This window comes from Phoxinus phoxinus (assembly GCF_949152265.1).
Source record: "Phoxinus phoxinus genome assembly, chromosome: 15".
In the NCBI taxonomy this organism is placed as follows: Eukaryota; Metazoa; Chordata; class Actinopteri; order Cypriniformes; family Leuciscidae; genus Phoxinus; species Phoxinus phoxinus.
In genome coordinates, this window is record NC_136890.1 from 27,515,304 (window position 1) to 27,534,254 (window position 18,951).

An 18,951-nucleotide genomic window follows, 5' to 3' on the forward strand; every position below is an offset into this window, starting at 1 on the left:
ACCACGTTTTAAATGTTCACGTAGTCTAATATTTACGTGACTTGCTTGACTCACCCCTGACAGGTCTCAAAAGGGTTTAAAAACACTTCAGATTCTGACGTTTCGGTAGCGGCCCTGTATTTATCGTCATCACTTCCTTATCGCTTTTTCTACTTACCTGAGAGCGCGAGCCGCACAAGTTCCCGCCTCTCTTGCGCCCGTCCACGCCTCCCATTGGCCCCCCGGGGAGTGACGTCAGGGCCGCCCCTGCAGTGTGAATGAATCAAGCGGTTTGCGTGACACACAGCGAAAGAACGCACGAGCCCGAACTCACGCGCGAGCGCCCGACTATTTCACGAGGATAACCACAGGAGCGAGGACTGTAAAAAGGACACTATCCGGGGAGAAAAATTATTTAATGCGCCTCTGAGATTCTCAGACCTCCGCGAGCGTGTGCATGTGCGCGTTTTATCAGACTGGATGAAAATGATGCAAAGTGCGGCTGTGTTGCCCGGCGAGAGCGCGGTGAAGGGTCTGCCGGACATCCTCGGAGTGCCACTGCAACGTAAGGGATTTTTCTTCTGCTTGTATTGATTAGTTAATCAGAGAATTGGCAGGCCTCCTCCGGGCGTCTGCAGGCCACCACTGTGGAATAACATGTAGCTTTTAATTAAACTCCACTGGGGAATCATAAGTGAGCCACCGGGACTAACTGGGTGGTACAATTAAATCAGACGACTTTTAAGTGTAAATAGCTTTAACTGTATATGTTGTTAATCATAAATTCCGCTTTAATCTCGAGCATTAGATCCCAGATATTATTTTATGATGATAGCTGATAAACGTTATATTTGAATCTGTTCATAACTGAGCTCTGTAACGCATAAAAATGTGTCTTGTGTAAATGCAATGCTTTATCATCTTACAATAGGTATAAAAGAAAAATTAAACCCAGCCTGATTGCATATATTTGTCAGACAAATTTTAGATCGCACAGAATATTAGGCTACATGTTCTATATATTGCACCTCTTAATAAGTTGATGTGGTTGTTGGGTGCAAGAAACGATACAGATTGAACAATTATTTAAGCCGATTTCTCTATAATGCAGATGTTAAATTGAGCAGAGTGCATTTCATGTTGTTTGTTTAAATAAAATAGAGATTATAAAACCATCTAGGTTCAGTACATGGACATTCTATATTAAAAATGGCATTTCATATTATCTTCGCATCTGGTCTTTATCAGTCGCAAATTAATCTGTGTTAGGCCTATATAATCTGATCTAACAATCAAGATGGAGTTTGAATTGGATAAATTGCTGACCTAATTATTCACAGGCGAGCTTCAGAAATGTACAGATGGACCTCGTCTTGTTTGGGCCAGGCTTGTTTTATGCAGTTGTCTGTTGTAAAGAAGAGAACGCATCATTTTAGTCACTAGATCAGTGCGTAATAAAATAATAATGGGCAATTAACTGAGTGAACACAGAAGAAAATGCTGGAAAACGAACCACTTGTTTTTTTGGCCAAAAGAATGGCCAAAGGTTAAGTAGGCAATATATAGGTCTGTCAGTGCAGGCGAATGCCTAATTTCATTAAATGATAGTAGATTAAAAGATACTGCTACTCAGCCTGCCCTGGCGAATAAATGATGGATTAAGTGAGGATTATTTTAAGAATAATCTGTTCTTGCGGTATGGATCTAAATATTATTCTAATGAACAGGGTGCTTTTAAAACAACATATGGGTAATTAAAACAGAAGCCTGCAAGAAAACGAGATCTAAAAGAGAATGCATTGAATTTTTTTTTTTTTTTAAACCAGTAATATCGGACGAAACAAGCGAGTTCATTGGAATATTTCAGATGCACACGTTGATGTTAAAGAAAGGCCTGCCATGGCAGCCATCTTTTAATTGAATGGCTAATCAAATACATCCTTGGAGTAAATGAGCGTTAAAAGCTGAAGGCGGGTGAGTGAGTGAAGCTGCGCCGGGCGGGAGCTGTTCCTTCAGCACCACACGAGGCTTTACTCGCCGAGCACAGCAGCACCAAACATCCCAACAGAACATTCTTATCAAAGGCTACAGTAAAAACTGTTAATTGGCTACTGTAAATGACCTTAACAGAAACGATCAATTATTTTGTTTACAATGTAGTTCTGTAAAATAGAGTAAAACCTAGTTTTTATGGAAGTTAGAGTATAAATTACCTTATAATTTACAGTGGGAAAAAATTGCCTGTATATTTAACAAGGCATTACACTGTTTTGGAAAAATATTGTGTTAAGCAAAAGTAGACATAACGACTGTTAGTTTATGGGAAATGGGCATTCCTAGAATTTCCTACATATTTACGCACACTATCACATATGTTTGTATTTTATTTTAAAAATCATGTTTTTTTAAAAAAGTTACTATTTACTTTTTTTGTTACTATTTCTGTTATTAACGTTTACGGTATTATTTTAGTGTCGTGCGTTACTGGTGGTGCTTTGTGTGTATGTGTGTGACACTGTTCTCTGTCAGTGCGATATTATTGGCTACGGTTGCTGGCTGTAGAGGTCGATTTTGATGAACTTTGAGACATTTGATTTGTCGTGGGTTTAAATGACCTAAAGCATTCACATGATTACGCATTTAAGCACCTGCTGTGCTGAGATCAAATTTCTTTAATTGATATTATTATAAAATTATAAAAACTACTATCCTCAGAATATCCTGCCTTGTTGAATCCATTTAAACAGCACGTGTGAGAACTTGCCGACAGAAAGAATAGAGCATCAAAGGTCAAATATCGACATTAAATGTCATGATATTGTGATTTGAAGAAATTATACCGAGTATTGTTTGAACGCTGTAACGAATTGTTAGCCTACTTTACCAAATAAGACCAGCTGCATTTATTCATTTATACTTTTATGTCCTGTTTGGTTTTAAATGTCAGTGTTTTGTGTTTGTTTTGTTCGATCACTTGTTCTTGAGCATCAGTAATTGAAGTGACAGACTCTCTCTGTTAAAGAATCAATGAAGCAGTTATATGATTTCAATCTCAATGTCCTCATGTCCTCGGCCGTTTTCTTCAGAGATATTGATTATTTACCAACAAATGGACATCTTTCCTCGCCTGTCCACCATTTACCGGTCCCATAGGTTGTCTCGTGGAATGTTCTCTAAATTTGCTGCCACAATGATCTCCAACGTAGTATGTTAATCACTTATAAGGGCTAATAATTCATATTTTATGTTATTAATATTAACTAGTATTTGTTTAATCAATTTATTTAGGCTGCAAGTCGTATTTATTATCGTAATTCCATTAGAATTATATTTTTAGAAGTAGCCTATACTTAGCTTATTAGCCTGCATAGGCTATTGTTGTAATTTTACGTGATATTGTCATTTTTCTCGCGTTTTTATTGATTTGTACTTGCATGTTCAAAAATAGTAGCTAAATATCAATAGGTTTTAACTAATTTTCCCCACCATGTTATTATTTTTCACAACAGAAGGTTATAATTTTCTTAATCGAACAAGGTAAAATGCTGAGATCGTCATTGCACCTTGGTGTCAAAACGACTTGATTTCACATAGATCTACCAATTCTAAATCTTTTTTTATGTCACTTTATATAATAACTTTAATTATTACGATCAATTTATTATATATAATTACAGATCAGTAGCGTTTTTAATTATATGAATACATGAACCATGTTCACATCATTTCGTGCTATCTGAAAGCGGAATACCTAACGACCTTTCCACCATTATATGTAAGCATGTTTTTTAATGACTTAAAATGAAACTTTTTAAAATTACCATTAAGTGTTACCCTTTTTTTTTTTTTTTTTTTTTATAGTGTTAAAAAAGTTCAACATTTCTGAATGCATATTTGACCCTCGTGTGTCTTGTGTGTTCCTCCAGAGATCCCCCAGTGCGCAGGCTGCAGTCAACACATCCTGGATAAGTTTATTCTGAAGGTGCTGGATCGTCATTGGCACTCAAAATGTCTCAAGTGCGCAGACTGTCACGCGCTCCTGGCAGACAAGTGTTTCTCTCGCGCTGGGAATGTCTACTGCAAAGAGGATTTCTTTAAGTGAGTCTATCTATCTATCTATCTATCTATCTATCTATCTATCTATCTATCTATCTATCTATCTATCTATCTATCTATCTATCTATCTATCTATCTATCTATCTATCTATCTATCTATCTATCTATCTATCTATCTATCTATGATAAATAGACATCAAAAACTTAGCAAATAGAAAATATACAACCTTTATTTATCCAAGGAGTTAAGCCTCTAGCTGTACATCATTATACATCATGCGATTATATATGAGAATTATTTAATTTCTGTTGTTTCAGTCACTATATTGTCTGCATTCAAGGACTGGAAATGACAGTACAAACTGCTTCAAGTTAGACTGTCGGCCAACAGTTTTTTTCTCTTCACATCAGATCCTTTAGTGCAGTTTGGCACTGGTGTGTGTGTGTGTGTGTGTGTGTGTGTGTGTCGGTGTGCTTCTATGTTCAAGTAAAGGCTGGCACATAGATTCTCTGTCATTGTTAATAAAGTGCTGTTTCATTTTTCTTGTGTCAGGTTAGGAAGCACAGTGTGCTGGAACTCAGCTGCAAAGACTGCGTGTTCCCAAATTCAATTCCCAATGCTATATTAAGACTTAAGAAAGCAAGTTAGCATTTTTTACTCTGCATCCCTCTTCCGTTCCCTTCCTTTTCTTTCCTCTTTTCTTCTGTTTTGCGATTGGATTTCCCCCTTGGCTTTAAGGAAGGAAATTAAGTTTGACTTTTATCCAAAACAGGATCAGTAGTGGCTTTTACCAAATCATGTTTGAGAGGTTTTAATGTCACAGGCTTCAATGAGACCTAAAACGCTAGCAAGACTCAGAGTGGAGGCTAACTTTATTAGCAAGCCCGTGGGGACAAAAGGAGGGATTTTAATGTTAAGACCGGCGTGGTGCTTCTAGAGGAGGACGGAGAGGGGGGGATGGAGGAGGAAATGCTGGCGGTTCACAGGAGAGGGGGGCGGGCGGGCGGGGGGCGAGCCTTCCCGTTAATGTTGCAAAAACTTCACCTTGGTTAAGTAAAAGGAGGGTTTATTTAGCAGTATTCACACTGTGATTTACAGCCTATTCTGACTCAGTGCTTTATGAGCCGTTCTGTGCGTGCGTTTAAAGTGGCCTCTCTCTCTCTCTCTCTCTCTCTCTCTCTCTCTCTCTCTCTCTCTCTCCTGTGAATCTCACTGCCTCTGCTACATTGATCAAGACCATTTGTCAACTCCAGGGACATGACCAGCACAAACAAAGATGCTCGCTGTAGTATTCTGAGTGTTTGTAACTTTACAGTTATTAAAAGATTACTTGTACAAATAGCCACAGTTAAAAAATTGAAGAAGAATACAAGATGTAATGAGGCTTAAATTTAAAAATGAATTTCGGTAACACTTTACAAGGTTTCATTTGTCAACATTAGTTAACATGACCTAACAATGCAATATTTAATGATCTTATTAATGTTAATTTCAGCATTTAATCAAATATTTTGGTAACACTTTACAATAAGGTTCATTAGTTGACATTAGTTTAGTTAACATGAACTAAGAATGAACAATAATTCTACAGCATTTATTAATCTTAGTTCATATTAGTTTCAACATTTACTAATACATTATTAAAATCAAAAGTTGTATTTGTTAGCATTAGTTAATGCGCTGTGAACTAACATGAACAAACAATGAACAGCTGTATTTTTATTAACTAATACAGTAACAAATGTATTGATCATTGTTAGATCATTTTAGTTAATACATTTACTAATGTTAACTTATGAAACTTATTATAAACTGTTACCAATATTTTTTTAATCAAAAGTTAACGTTTTTTAATTGTTCAGAACTAAGCATATTGTACACACAAGAGTACATATATAACCAGGATTATATATAAAACATCTTAAACAACTGCGTAGTTTATATTGCTTTCAAGTTTTAGATATTCTTAAATGCATTTTAATGTCAGTTTTAAATTCAACAATCATTACTTAAAATTACTTAACTGATGCATGCAAATCTAATCTTTTTACTTCAAAACAACAATATATAATAATTCCCAATGCTTTTATCTCATCAAAATAGTGTATTCTGAGTTTTGCTTTTCCTTTGTTTTGTTTTGTTTTCTTTGGGAACCAAATCATAACATCTGTGGAACATTCTTTTTAGGTATTATTTTATAACTAACAACTAAAGGCACTAATAACCAAAAACTGCGGGGAAAATTCACAATAAAATATAAACAGGACAGGCATATAGGAGTATGGGAAAGGGTCAAAAGTAACAGTTTATGATGGTTTGGATGTCACATCACTTCCTGAATGGTTAAAAATGACTGAAATTGAGAAATGAGGGTTAATGCACTGTGAACAAACAAAACAATGGACAATTGTATTTTTATTAACTAACATGAACAAAGATTAATAAATGCTGTAAAACATATTGCTCTTTGTTAGTTTATGTTAAGTAATGTTAACAAATGAGTAGGGGTGTCACAATATATCGTAATACAAAAATTTAACAATATGTATCGTGGATAGTTCACCCAAAACAAAAATGAAAAGTTTTCAGAGTTTTAGTGTCAGTACTACATTAAACTACTATATATAATGTTGAATATAATAATAATGCAATGGGGGAATATTTGTGGGTCCTGATAATGCCAAATGTCTTATGTTACCAGTAAAAAGTGGCCTTCGTTATTTTAAATATATCTAGTCAGTGACAAAGTGCAAGAAAGTTTTCGGCTTCAGAATCATGAATATTTTTTATTCTGGTGTCACCATTGTCCCGTGCATTGGGTTACCAAATCTATTCAATCACACATAACAATGTAATACCAAATATAGCATTTTAATCAACAGTACATTTTTTGTTAACCTTTTATCATATGTCTTGTATGTATATGTATATGATATGTATCGAAATGTGACATGAGGGTATCGTTACACCCCTATAAATGAGACTTTATTGTTAAGTGTTACCTGACATTGTGTGTGTACTTTCAGGCGCTTCGGGACAAAATGTGCATCGTGCCAGCAGGGGATTCCCCCGACGCAGGTGGTCCGGAAAGCTCAGGACTTTGTGTACCACCTTCACTGCTTCGCCTGTGTAATGTGCAGCAGACAGCTGGCCACTGGAGACGAGTTCTACCTCATGGAGGACGGGAGGCTCGTGTGTAAGGAGGACTACGAAACAGCCAAACAAAATGGTGAGCTGTTGTCTTCAGATCAGTGTAAATCATGCCTTCTGGAACCATCAATTGGTGCTCCTCTTATGCTGTACATTTTAAGCTCTGTAATTTAAAAAAATTAAGTTAAAGGATCAGATGACTATATCAGAATTTCAGAAATACGCTCATAAATGTATTAATTATACTTGATTAACACAATGACAAGATAGATATAGGGATAGAAATAAAGTGCTAATCTTAACCATTGCTTACCAAGTGACTGAGTGTTAACATTTTTAAAAATCATATAAAAGTCTGTAATTTTATCACGTTTTGAACGTTTTAAAGCAAGGCAAATCAAATAACACTGCAAAACATCACAGAACTGTGACATTATGTCACTTCCTGGAGAATAATTATCATGTGTGACTGTATATATATATATATATATATATATATATATATATATGATCTACTATTTATATGATCTGGGCAATAAAATTGATGCACTTCTTGATAGAAATAACACCACAACATTTATTTCCATCAAGAGCAGCATCAATGTTTGGTCAAGATCTTGTATTGACAATGCAAGAGTCCAGCACTCTGTAAAGTCTCCCTCCAGCACATCCCAAAGACTTTCAATGAATATATATATATATATATATATATATTAAACATGAATATTTATAAAACTTAGAATCTTAAAATGCATGTATGAACTGGATATATGCTTTTATATGGCTGCGGTATACAGTATTTTTTGCCTCAGGCTCGGCCGACGTCACAGGATTGGAAATTGTCTCAATTGGAAATCATTCTGACAGCAAAGTTCAGGAGTGGAGATGGTGTAATTAACTTCTTCTTTTACAATCATAGAGAGACACAGAGAGATCAGAGGAGGCAACAGGATGGTAGTAAGGAGACAAAATCACCATTATACAGTCTAGTAGGGTCTCAGTGTCTGGCATATTAAGTCTATCTGTGATCTGACCTCTCATGGATCTGCCTCTGAAAGCCCCTCACGCTGTATTTATGGAGATTTCTGTGGGCTGTTGATTGATTATATTAAGTGATGCAATGCACTTTTACGGTAGGGCCCCAATAACTCGCACTGGCATGCCATTCTCCGTGGAGATTTATTCCCTTTTCCGCCACAGTGTGACAGTTTCAGGGGAGTATCGACTGGCCATGTGTGAGCACTTCCACTCAAAGCATCCCACAAACTCTTTTTTCCCTGTACCCCACAGTAGATGAGCTGCTGACATTTTGCCAGATGATTTTCAGATGCTTAACTTCTTTGAGTTCAGTTCAGTCCTGCATGTCGATTTCAAAATAACCTTTACACATGTTTTCATTACGACAATTATTTCAGTTCAGTTAAATGTTGGTTATTATGTCATTTAGTAAAAATATAAAAATAGCAAAAAAATGATATAGTTTAGAACTTCTTCTAAACTTCTTCTTTACAGTTTTATTGTTTAATGAATAAGTGATGGTAAAGACATTTATATATTAAAAAAAAACATTTAATAAAAAAGATTTCTATTTGAAATAGCTATTCTTTTGACTTTTCTATTAATCAAGGAATCCTTAATAAAATGATCACGGTTTTCAATATTGATAATAATAAGAAATATATCTTGAGCAGCAAATCAGCATATTAGAATGATTTCTGAAGGATCATGTGACTGAAGACTGGAGTAATGAAGCTGAAAATGTTAAATTCAGCTTTGATGTCACAGGGATAGATGTCATTATATAATATATTCAAATAGAAAATAGTTATTTTAAATTGTAATAATATTTCACAATATTAGTTAGTTTCTTTTATCAAATAAGTGCAGCCTTGGTAAGCAAAAGAGACTTCTTCTTTTTTTTACATTAAAAAACTTACCGACCTCAAACTTTTGAACAGTGCTGTATATATGTATATTTTATGTGCAATTTAGTCCATGTTAAAATACGTTCTACCTCATCCTGAATATGCAAAGACACATTTAAGAGCAGCCAATGGCAGGCGGTAGATAATTCAGTTCTGTTTAGTGGCACAGAAGTGACACACTTTTAACATATTTTTTAAAATTGGTGTGTTACAGATGATTCAGAGACAGGAGCAAAACGTCCACGAACCACCATTACAGCCAAACAGCTGGAGACACTCAAAAGCGCCTACAAGAACTCACCTAAGCCAGCACGACACGTGCGCGAGCAGCTCTCCTCAGAAACAGGCCTGGACATGAGAGTGGTGCAGGTGAGACTAGGACGACAACCTTTCAAAATAGGCTTTCTAAATCTGTCTGAGTCCTGACTGAGGCTTTTTGGCCCACAGGTGTGGTTTCAAAACAGACGAGCAAAAGAGAAACGGCTGAAGAAAGACGCGGGTCGGCACCGCTGGGGTCAGTTCTACAAAAGTGTCAAACGCAATCGAGGGTCCAGTAAGACGGAGAAGGAGAGCTCAGCCGATGACGCAGGACTCAGCGACAGTGAGCTTAGTTTCAGAGGTGAGACTATTTACATCTCCCATGATGCCTCTTTCTCTTTGTATTCTTTTCAGAAGCATTTTTATTTCCCTTCTTAATTCCCCCTTTCCTTTTATTTTTTAAAATATGCCACTTGATGGATTGTTTGGAATATTCAAATGAGGTTTTTGGTTCTGCTTCGTGTTTTTTTAATGATTATTTCATTTTTGTCCGCCAGTTTTGAGAACTCATAAAAGTCTCGAGCAGCTTTCAAAGGGAGGCTGTGTTTACGAGAAATGAAAGCAGCGATGCACAAACTCTATAAAATTGGTGAAGCTTTTAGTCAATTAGAGAGGAAGCACACAGGGCCTTTGTTGTTATTGAAAGAACAGAGTCTGGTTTGCGCTCCTGTGTGTACAGAGAGTAAATCACAAATGCTCACCGCGTCTCAGATACTTCCAGAAGCATGTAATCTCCTTTTTAAATGGGATATTTATGAGGTCTTTCTCATAACTGCAATTCTTCTATGTGTAAGAGTTTCAATACACTACTATTCAAAAGCTTCAGTAAGATGCCTTCATCTTCATCAAATTTGATGAAAAATACAGTAATACTGTTAAACTTTTTTCTAGTTTGAATATATTTGGTAACACTTTACAATAAGGTTTCATTTGTTAATATTAGCAATATAAACATGAACTAACCATGAGCGACACATTTGTTACTGTATTTGTTCATCTTTGTTAGTTAGTTAATAAAAAATACAGCCGGTCATTGTTTGTTGTTAGTTCGCAGCGCATTAACTAATGCTAACAAATACAACTTTTGATTTTAATAATGTATTAGAAAATGTTGAAAATAATATTAACAAAGATTAATCAATGTTGTAGAAGTGCAGTTCATAATTAGTTCATGTTAACGAATGTAGTTAACTAATGAAACCTTATTGTAAAGTGTTACCATCTTTTTTTAAATGTCATTTATTTCTATGATAGCAAAGCTGAATGCAGGATTCTTTGATGAATAGAAAGTTCAGAACAGTTCATCTCATTTGAAATGGAAATGTTTTGTAACATTATGTCTTTGCTGTCACTTTTGATAAATTTAAAGAGAAAGTTCACCCAAAAATAAAATTGTTGTCATCTTTACTCACCCTTAAGCTGTTCCAAACCTGTATGAGTTTCTTTCTTCTGCTGAACACAAAAGAAGTTATTTTAAAGAATGCTGGTAATCAGTCAGTTGACGGCACCCATTGACTTCCATAGTATTTTTTTCCTACTATGGAAGTCAATGGGTGCCATCAACTGTCTGGTTAACAACATTATTTAAAATATCTTTAATAATATCTATAAAAAATGTTTTGGGTGAACTATCCCTTTACTGAATAAAAGATTCATTTCTTCTGACCCCAAACTTTTGAACCATATAAGTGTATTTTGTGAGAACAATCTTGAAAGTGAAGTTGTGTGCTCTCTCTAACAGAAGACCAGATCCTGTCAGACCTGGGTCACGCCAACAGCTTGTACGGAAGCATCGGAGACGTCTCGAACGGCAACATGCTCAACGGGAGCTTCTCCCTGGAGGGGGGCGGCCAGCCTTACCATGACCTGCGGGCAGGAAGTCCCTACGGCCTGCCACAGTCGCCCTCGTCCATCACTTCCCTCCCGGGGCACACCCCGCTGCTCAACAACTTAGGCTTCAGCATGGACGGCATCATGGGTCAGGGCGGTCAGCCCAATGTAGGTCAAGCTCTGAGAGCAATGGCTGGAGGACCCACCTCTGACCTGTCGACAGGAAGTAGCACGGGCTACCCAGACTTCCCCACCAGCCCTGCCTCATGGCTCGATGAAATGGACCACTCCCAGTTCTGAAGTCAAATGTCAAAATGGAAAGTGCAGTACTATGAACAAGACGTTTGAAGATTTTATAGACATCTTTCCCAGAACTGTGGCGAAACGTTTATGTGGCAAGGGTATTTGGTAGGCCTAAAATGGCAGCTACTTCAACCTTGCTGAATGGCGTGCTGATACGAGCAACCCGTCGTGGAATGTCTGCGCTGTATCATAATTTTGTAACTCGTATTTTTTCATTGTTCTCAAAACTGGATTGGACGATTTCCAGCATGAAATGGCGTGCGGCTGAGAATGGCGTTCAAACCCCAGACCACCCTGGAAAAACAATCACGTTCCACCACTTTCTGAGAACAAGAGGGCCCATGCATGTTTCCGAATGAGGAAGAGAACCGCCCACGTTCAAAATGGCGACGCACTTTATGTTCCTCCTCGACTGCACACGGCAGGCTGAATACGGTAAAGAGAGGAGTGCACCGAGCAAGGAGAGATATTTAAACAAGTGGCACAAGTGTATCTTTCCTACTTACAAGGGTTTGGGATTTTAATAGTTGAAACTTTCTAAACGGCTCTACTAGAGGTGGCCCTTCACATTAGGTCTGAAGAATAGATAAAGATTATTTTTTAATAAGGACGAATCCGCATGCACTGCTCTGAGTTTTCAAAAAATCTCTGTGTCAATGGTCCCTGTCTGTTCAACACTTTTCTGTTAAATTCAGGCATCCTGGATAAGCAATGAAACAAAACAAGCTGGTTAAAAGTTTAAGATAAAAGTTCATATTTATTCCGTCACTAATTAATATATAAGGTTGGTATAACCATCAAAATACTTTTGTTTCCCATTGCTATTCTTAGTTATTGCTCCATGAGCAAAAATAAATATCATGATACATGTAATTTAATGTAATTTATTTCAGAGCAGATGACAGCAGTGGATTTTTTTTTTAAAATCAGAATATGTGATTGGGCCATTACACAGACACAAGTATGGCCTGACCAATTATTATCAAGCAAAAAATGTGAAAGGGAAAATTTCTTATTTAACACATTTAGCAACAACTATGAGGATTTTGTGTTATTTATTCCTGTTATGGGTACCAATGTCAGTATTATGAAGAGTTGGATTATGGGAAAGAGAGTATTTGTTGATGTAAAACTATAAAACTGGTGACACAATTGTAAACACGAGGAAAATAATTTCCATTTTGTTATTGCAAAATTTGGACCCACATAATGGTGACTGAGTAAAGATGACGCTGATGAAAGAGTGAACATAAGCTAACAAAAAGCAACATGAAAAAAAGAAAGAAAAATATCCATTCAGAAATGTTTTTTTTTTTTAGTCTTAATGGCTGTAAATTTTGTAAAGTCTCAAAAGGTGTCGACAGTCTTGTTTCATGAACACTATTTATTGCTATGGATCTTTGAAAAAAAGAGCACTGAATTTAGTCCTATATGCCTTCTGTCCAATGGTATGAGTTGTGTACAGTCAAATCTATATGGAGAAATAAAGCCGAATTGTCTTTGGGTTACTGCGATGGTTCTTTTCTTTTTCTTTTTACTTCACACCCTTTTATTGATAATGATTATACAGTGCTGGTCAAAATTATTTGCCCCCTTGGTAAATATGATCAAATATGGCTGTAAAAAATAATTCTGCATTGTTTATCCTTTTGATATGAATCCAGATGAAACAAAAAATTCGCTTTTTTGGCAGCAAACACTTAAGATGGGTTTGGTGCACACAGGGATAAAAAAGTACCCCATGTGTAAAATGAAATACTCTGCTGTATCTTTAATGCTGTGGGCCTCATTTTCTGCCACAGGTTCTGGACATCTTGTTCAGATACATGGATTTGATCAAATACCAACAGATAAAAAATCTAAATCTGACAACCTCTGCTATATAATGGGCCATGTTTGGATCTTCCAACAGGACAGTGATCCAAAAACAAACATCAAAATTGAAACAAAAATGTGTCACTGAGCACAAAACCAAGCATCTGCAATGGCCATCCCAGTACCTGACCTGAACCCTATAGAAAATTAGTGGGCTGAACCGAAGAGAGGCAGCGCCAACATGGATCTGGGAATCTGAAGGATCTGGAGAGATTCTGTAGGAATGGTCTCTGATCTCTTGTCAGGTGTTCTCCAAACTCACCAGGCATTATAGGAGAAACCTCAGAGCTGTTATCTTGGAAAAATTAAGTTGCAAAAAGTATTCAATAAAAGGGGGCAAATTGTTCCCAACGTGTTTTGGAGAAAAACATTTATTTCATAGTGTGACTTTATTTTAATAAAATATCAAAAGGATTAAAATGCAGATTTATTTTTTACAGCCATGTTTGATCATATTTACAAGGGGGCAAATAATTCTGACCAGTACTGCAAAGTTATACACTGCTATAACTGTTTATTTTTTATAATAAAGTCTGTTCATTCACAAATACATTGCACATAATGCAAAAAAAAATGGCCTACAAATATGTAAAAACAAAATGTATAACCTCACTACACACACTTTGTGTTGAGAAACCTCCCATGGTTTCCTTAAACTCAACTATGTCACCATGTTTAATGATGATTTTAATTAGTTTATTGTATTCTAATAATGCCATTGGAGTATTTTAATTATTCACACTTTATAGTATTTCAAGCAGCGAACGTATAGATTATTATGCAATTACCAAATTTTTGGTATTAATGTTTTGAACTACAAAAAAACATCTACATGTGTCCATACATTGGGGTTAGCCTACACACCAAGAACAATGGAATAAAAAAAAAATTCTGCAAATCCTATACCACACACACACACACAAACAAACATGTGGAACTTTCAGACGCACATCTGTTCGCCGGCTCCACAAGCTCATCCTTCTGCTTCCACAGACTGTAGCAGATTGCTGTAGTGTTTAGTCAAACCTTCCCTAATCCCCTAAAAGGTTACCTAATTGTAAACTGCTCCGTGAAATGAGGACAAGCAGGCTGCCTGATGTTCTCAACGGCCAGAAAACACAACTGTGAGGAAAATAACCACATTCAAAAGACTTTCTCAGTAGCGTGGATTGGATTGGATTGAATCTGATATAGGCTACTAAATAGAAACATATTTATGCTAAATAGACAGAACCACGAGGTGCATTTCAACTTTTTTGCGTCCCAAAACCATGCACGTCCTAAACTATCCGATTCATAAAAACGTATGAAGAAGGCCAAATTGTATCTAAAACAATTAATTAATATCGTTAGATTGTGTTTTCAGCTTGTGTTTAGCTGGAAACAGTATCGATTTTCTGGTATGAACGCAATATTTATGGAATAAACCTGAAAAGAAGGACTTTAATAGCAAAACAGGCGCTCTTTGCAAGGAAACACGCCACAAACAAGCTGATTTCACTCAGCCATTGATTGGGGCTGCCGCGGCCATTAATGTACAGCCTTTAATAGTTCCGTCTTACAAAGATAAACAGCGACAAAGACAGTTGGGATAATTTACACGCCACTTACAGCACTAGTATACATATAAATCTGAGCAAATTCCTGCACTGTTGCTTTTGCAAAGATGACAAACACAAGCGCAAATGCCATTATCATCGATCTGTGAGCTTTTATTACGAACTTCCTGAAGCCAACGATTCACCAGCCTCCCGGGTGAGAAGGAATAAATTAACATGCAAATAGTTATTCAGGCTAAATTTAATCTGGGCAGCATATGCAGGGTATTTTTCTCTTGTGTCTGATGGCATTCAGTGACATGAGTTGGCATTTTAATTCAACAGCCATACAAATAAAGAAAGGTCATTTTGCACGGACAAACGGTTACATAACTGTAGAGGTGTAATGGGCAGTATTTTCATTTGCATTTGATGTAATATAGAAGCCAGCTCTTGAGTTGATGGCCTATACGCACTAGAATGGCCTCTGCCTTTGATTGACTGGAACTCATGTTTATTACTCAGCTCTCTCTGAAATAGCCTATTGATTCTGATTGGTCAAACGGACCATCCAACAGTCTGAAATCTGACGTCGTCAGAACAGGCCCTGATTTACTCACAGCAAAGTTCTTTTTGTTCTTTGTTTAGGGATAAAAAGAAGTTTTGAAGACATTTGCAGCGATAAACTATTGTAGCGAACATCCCGACATGTCCTACGCTGCTGAGCGCGACAGTCAAGGTAAGCAGGGCTCCAAACAAAAAAATCAAGTAAGGAGCCATTGGCTCCTATAGGGGAAAAAAACAGGCGCCAAATAATTTTTTTAAGAGCCACATAACAATGCATTTACTTTTAGTCACCCTGTTGTGTGCATGTCTCTCCTCTTCTTACAGTTTCAGCATTTTCATCTTGTGAATGTTCTGGGAACTGAAGCTTATTTGGGAACTGAATGTCACTTCCGACTTATGAACTATATACAGTCAAATAATTTTTTTTAGATAATAAATAATAAATTCCCGCAGCTCGCATGCACGAGAAACTGCACGTGCTAACGGTGCAGTCTGTGGAGCATTCTTCGCGATTATGTGATCGCGTGCATTTTTATGCTTGTTGTTACTGTCCCCGTGTTTTCTCACAGTCTCTTTTTTGAAATGGTTAGTTCCTGTAATGAACTCCGTTTTCCCCGATATTTCTTTGCCCGCTCTTGAACAAAAGTCACAAAAAATTGTTTGTGTCTCGTGATCATACCTCAGTAGGGCTGCACGATTTTGGCCAAAATGATAATCACAATTAATTATCACGATTATTTGTTGATTTGTCACATAGGCTAATTATAACTGCTTTTTACATTCATATTGTGCTACATTTCCTGCTAATGTGCATCAAAATAAAATGGGTCCTCTTATTCACCAAAATTCAGTGCATCTCCTGAATGAATAAAAATAAATAATTTATTAATATTTTAAATTGTATTTATATACATTGTATTTATAATAATTATTAGGATAGACTAGAGATATTATCTTCTGTTATTATTATTATTATTACCTATTATTACATGGCTTGGTTAAATTCTAATGTAGAATGCAGTATGTTATTTCTTGATAAGACACAGTTGCCATGAAAAACATAGCGTTGTCACGGACACGGAAGCAATACAATCGTTTTTAAATCAATATTTTGTGTCAAATTATTGATTTATTTGGAAGGTAGCCATGTAAGCGGGATCCCGATGTCAGTGAATACAATTCTGTAGTTGTTATTTGAAAGGTCTCTTGTTATTTGAAGTCTCTCGCGCGCAGACACCCTCGGTCTCTCTCGCGCACTATTGCTCGCGCAGAGACACACGGTGTCTCATCTCGCCCAGTTCGCTTCGCTTTTGTTCAGTCCGGCAAAACATTCTAGTTTCTACATCTAGAAACTAAGCTGTGCGGTGCAGGGAACAACTCTGATTATTGGCTCGTCATGGAGCCAGCGCTAGATTGGCTTTGCAAAAAAAAAAAAAAAAAAAACCTTTCATATGGAGCGTTCTATGAACAGAATGACGCATTTAAAATATCGCATATTTTTTGTTAGCAGAGGTGTGTCATGCGTGCTGGTGATTGACAGAGATGAGGATTGCTTGAAGAAGTCCAATATTTTTCGCTTTGACATTTTTTTTCTGGCGCGAAAGGTGACATTCGCTTTACCCGTTCATATTTTGGCGCTTTCACTCAGTTCACACAAAGCGTCTCATTTCATGACGTTAACAAAACAAATGAAGCGATAGGCTACTGGTTATAAAACATGCATGTATGATGCAGATTTTACAATCAAAGGGAGTAAATTTGTATTGTCGCCAATGGCGACCTTGGCAGAAATTTCACTCGCAAATAAATATATTTGGTCGCAAATGCGACCATTTTAGTCGCAGTTTGGAGCCCTGGTAAGGGTTAGTGAAAGTAATTTTGTGCCTCTTTGTGATGGCACCAGAAGGTGCCGTTCACTTGCAGAATGCAAGGTTCTAGAGAGCACATGAGTCTGAAGTAGTGAGTTTAGGTATAGAGGTGCAGGACACCAGTGGTTGTTCTGTAGGCAAACATCAGTGCCTCAAATTTGATGCAAGCAGCAATTGGCAACCAGTTGGGTTAGCCGAGACCACAAGCAGTTCTGTCTTTGCCTGATTGAGTTGAAAGTGGTGGTCCTTCATCCCGCAAGAAATGTCTTTCAGGCAGGCTGAGATGTGAACAGCTATACCGTCGGATCATCTGGCTGGAATGAGAGGTAGAGTTGTGTGTCATCAGCGTAGCAGTGATGGGAAAACCATTTTTATGAATGACAGATTCTTAGTGATAATATGTTGATGGAGAAGAGAAGTGGTCCAAGGACTGAGCCCTGATGCACCCCAGTAGCTAGATGTTGCAACTTAGATACCTCACCCCTCCATGACACCCTCAAGTAAGACTTGAACCATTAGAGTGTTGTTCCTGAGATGCCCTTTGTCACGAGGGTTGACATGAGGATCTGGTGGTTAACTGTGCCAAAAGCAGCAGACAATGAGATCCAGCAAGATGAGTACTGATGATTTGGAAGCTGCTCGTCTTAAAGCTTCAATTACCGAGAGCAGGGCAATCTCAGTTGAGTGGCTGCTTTGGAAACAAGACTGGTTGTAATCCAGGAGGTTGTTCTGTGTAAAAAATGGTAGATGCTTGAACATGAAAAAATCAGTGTCCGTGTTTAATTAGAATTACACTTCAATTTCGAGTATAAAGAAGCTCTCCAGTGTTTGTTTTCACTTGCAGACTTCTGACCTCGACAGACTCAACAGAGGATATGAACTGGAGAAGATGTGTGATTTTTTTCTTTTTAAAGCTTTTACGTGTTTTAAAAAAGTGGTTGCTAATAAGTATCTAAATGGGAATATAGAGGTTGGGGACAATAAAAGCCCCAACTCATCTACTCACTAGTCTGCTTTCACAGCCTCTTTGTTTAATCTCGCTCTTGCAAACTAAAATGCTTTTAAATAAAAAATGAAAGAGTTGTTGGATTAGTGATGGCAGCATTAGTGTAGTTCATTTGTACTTTTAGCTTTTTACCTTTGGCAATTGTTTTTAGACTTTAAAAGTCATAAAAGTGTCTGAAGATTATCATGAACAGAACATTTAACAATCATAAACATTTGCTGGTTACATTGCTTATTTTCTGCAATAATCCAGGATTTTGTTGAGGGAACCAGGGTGATTCTAACTTCCAGGTTGGCCTACACAAATATGTAATCTCTGCAGCACTTTATTTGGGTAACTGTCTGAAACACTCCTGATCATGTCTATTGTATCATTCTGACGATTTGCGCTGTCTTGTTTCATACAATTGCAATTGGCACCATTTTCAGTTTTAATATTACTTTAATATTGCTGGAGACTTTGGCTGACTGTACTGTATCCCTTACATATAGCACACCGAGCACCAATATTATAACTACAATTTTTTTTTTTGAGA

The 18,951-nt window shown here is 36.9% G+C and overlaps 1 protein-coding gene across 1 annotated transcript; it reads left to right on the plus strand.

Annotated features, from left to right (window-relative positions):
- Positions 1 to 96: 96 nt before the first annotated feature.
- lhx4 (LIM homeobox 4) lies at positions 97 to 13,783 on the plus strand. Its single transcript, XM_079638615.1, has 6 exons — positions 97 to 544; positions 3,906 to 4,077; positions 7,063 to 7,265; positions 9,326 to 9,480; positions 9,559 to 9,730; positions 11,171 to 13,783. The coding sequence occupies exons 1-6, from the start codon at positions 460 to 462 to the stop codon at positions 11,557 to 11,559; spliced, it is 1,176 nt and encodes a 391-aa protein (XP_079494741.1). The 5' UTR covers positions 97 to 459; the 3' UTR covers positions 11,560 to 13,783.
- The last annotated feature ends 5,168 nt before the right edge of the window (positions 13,784 to 18,951 follow it).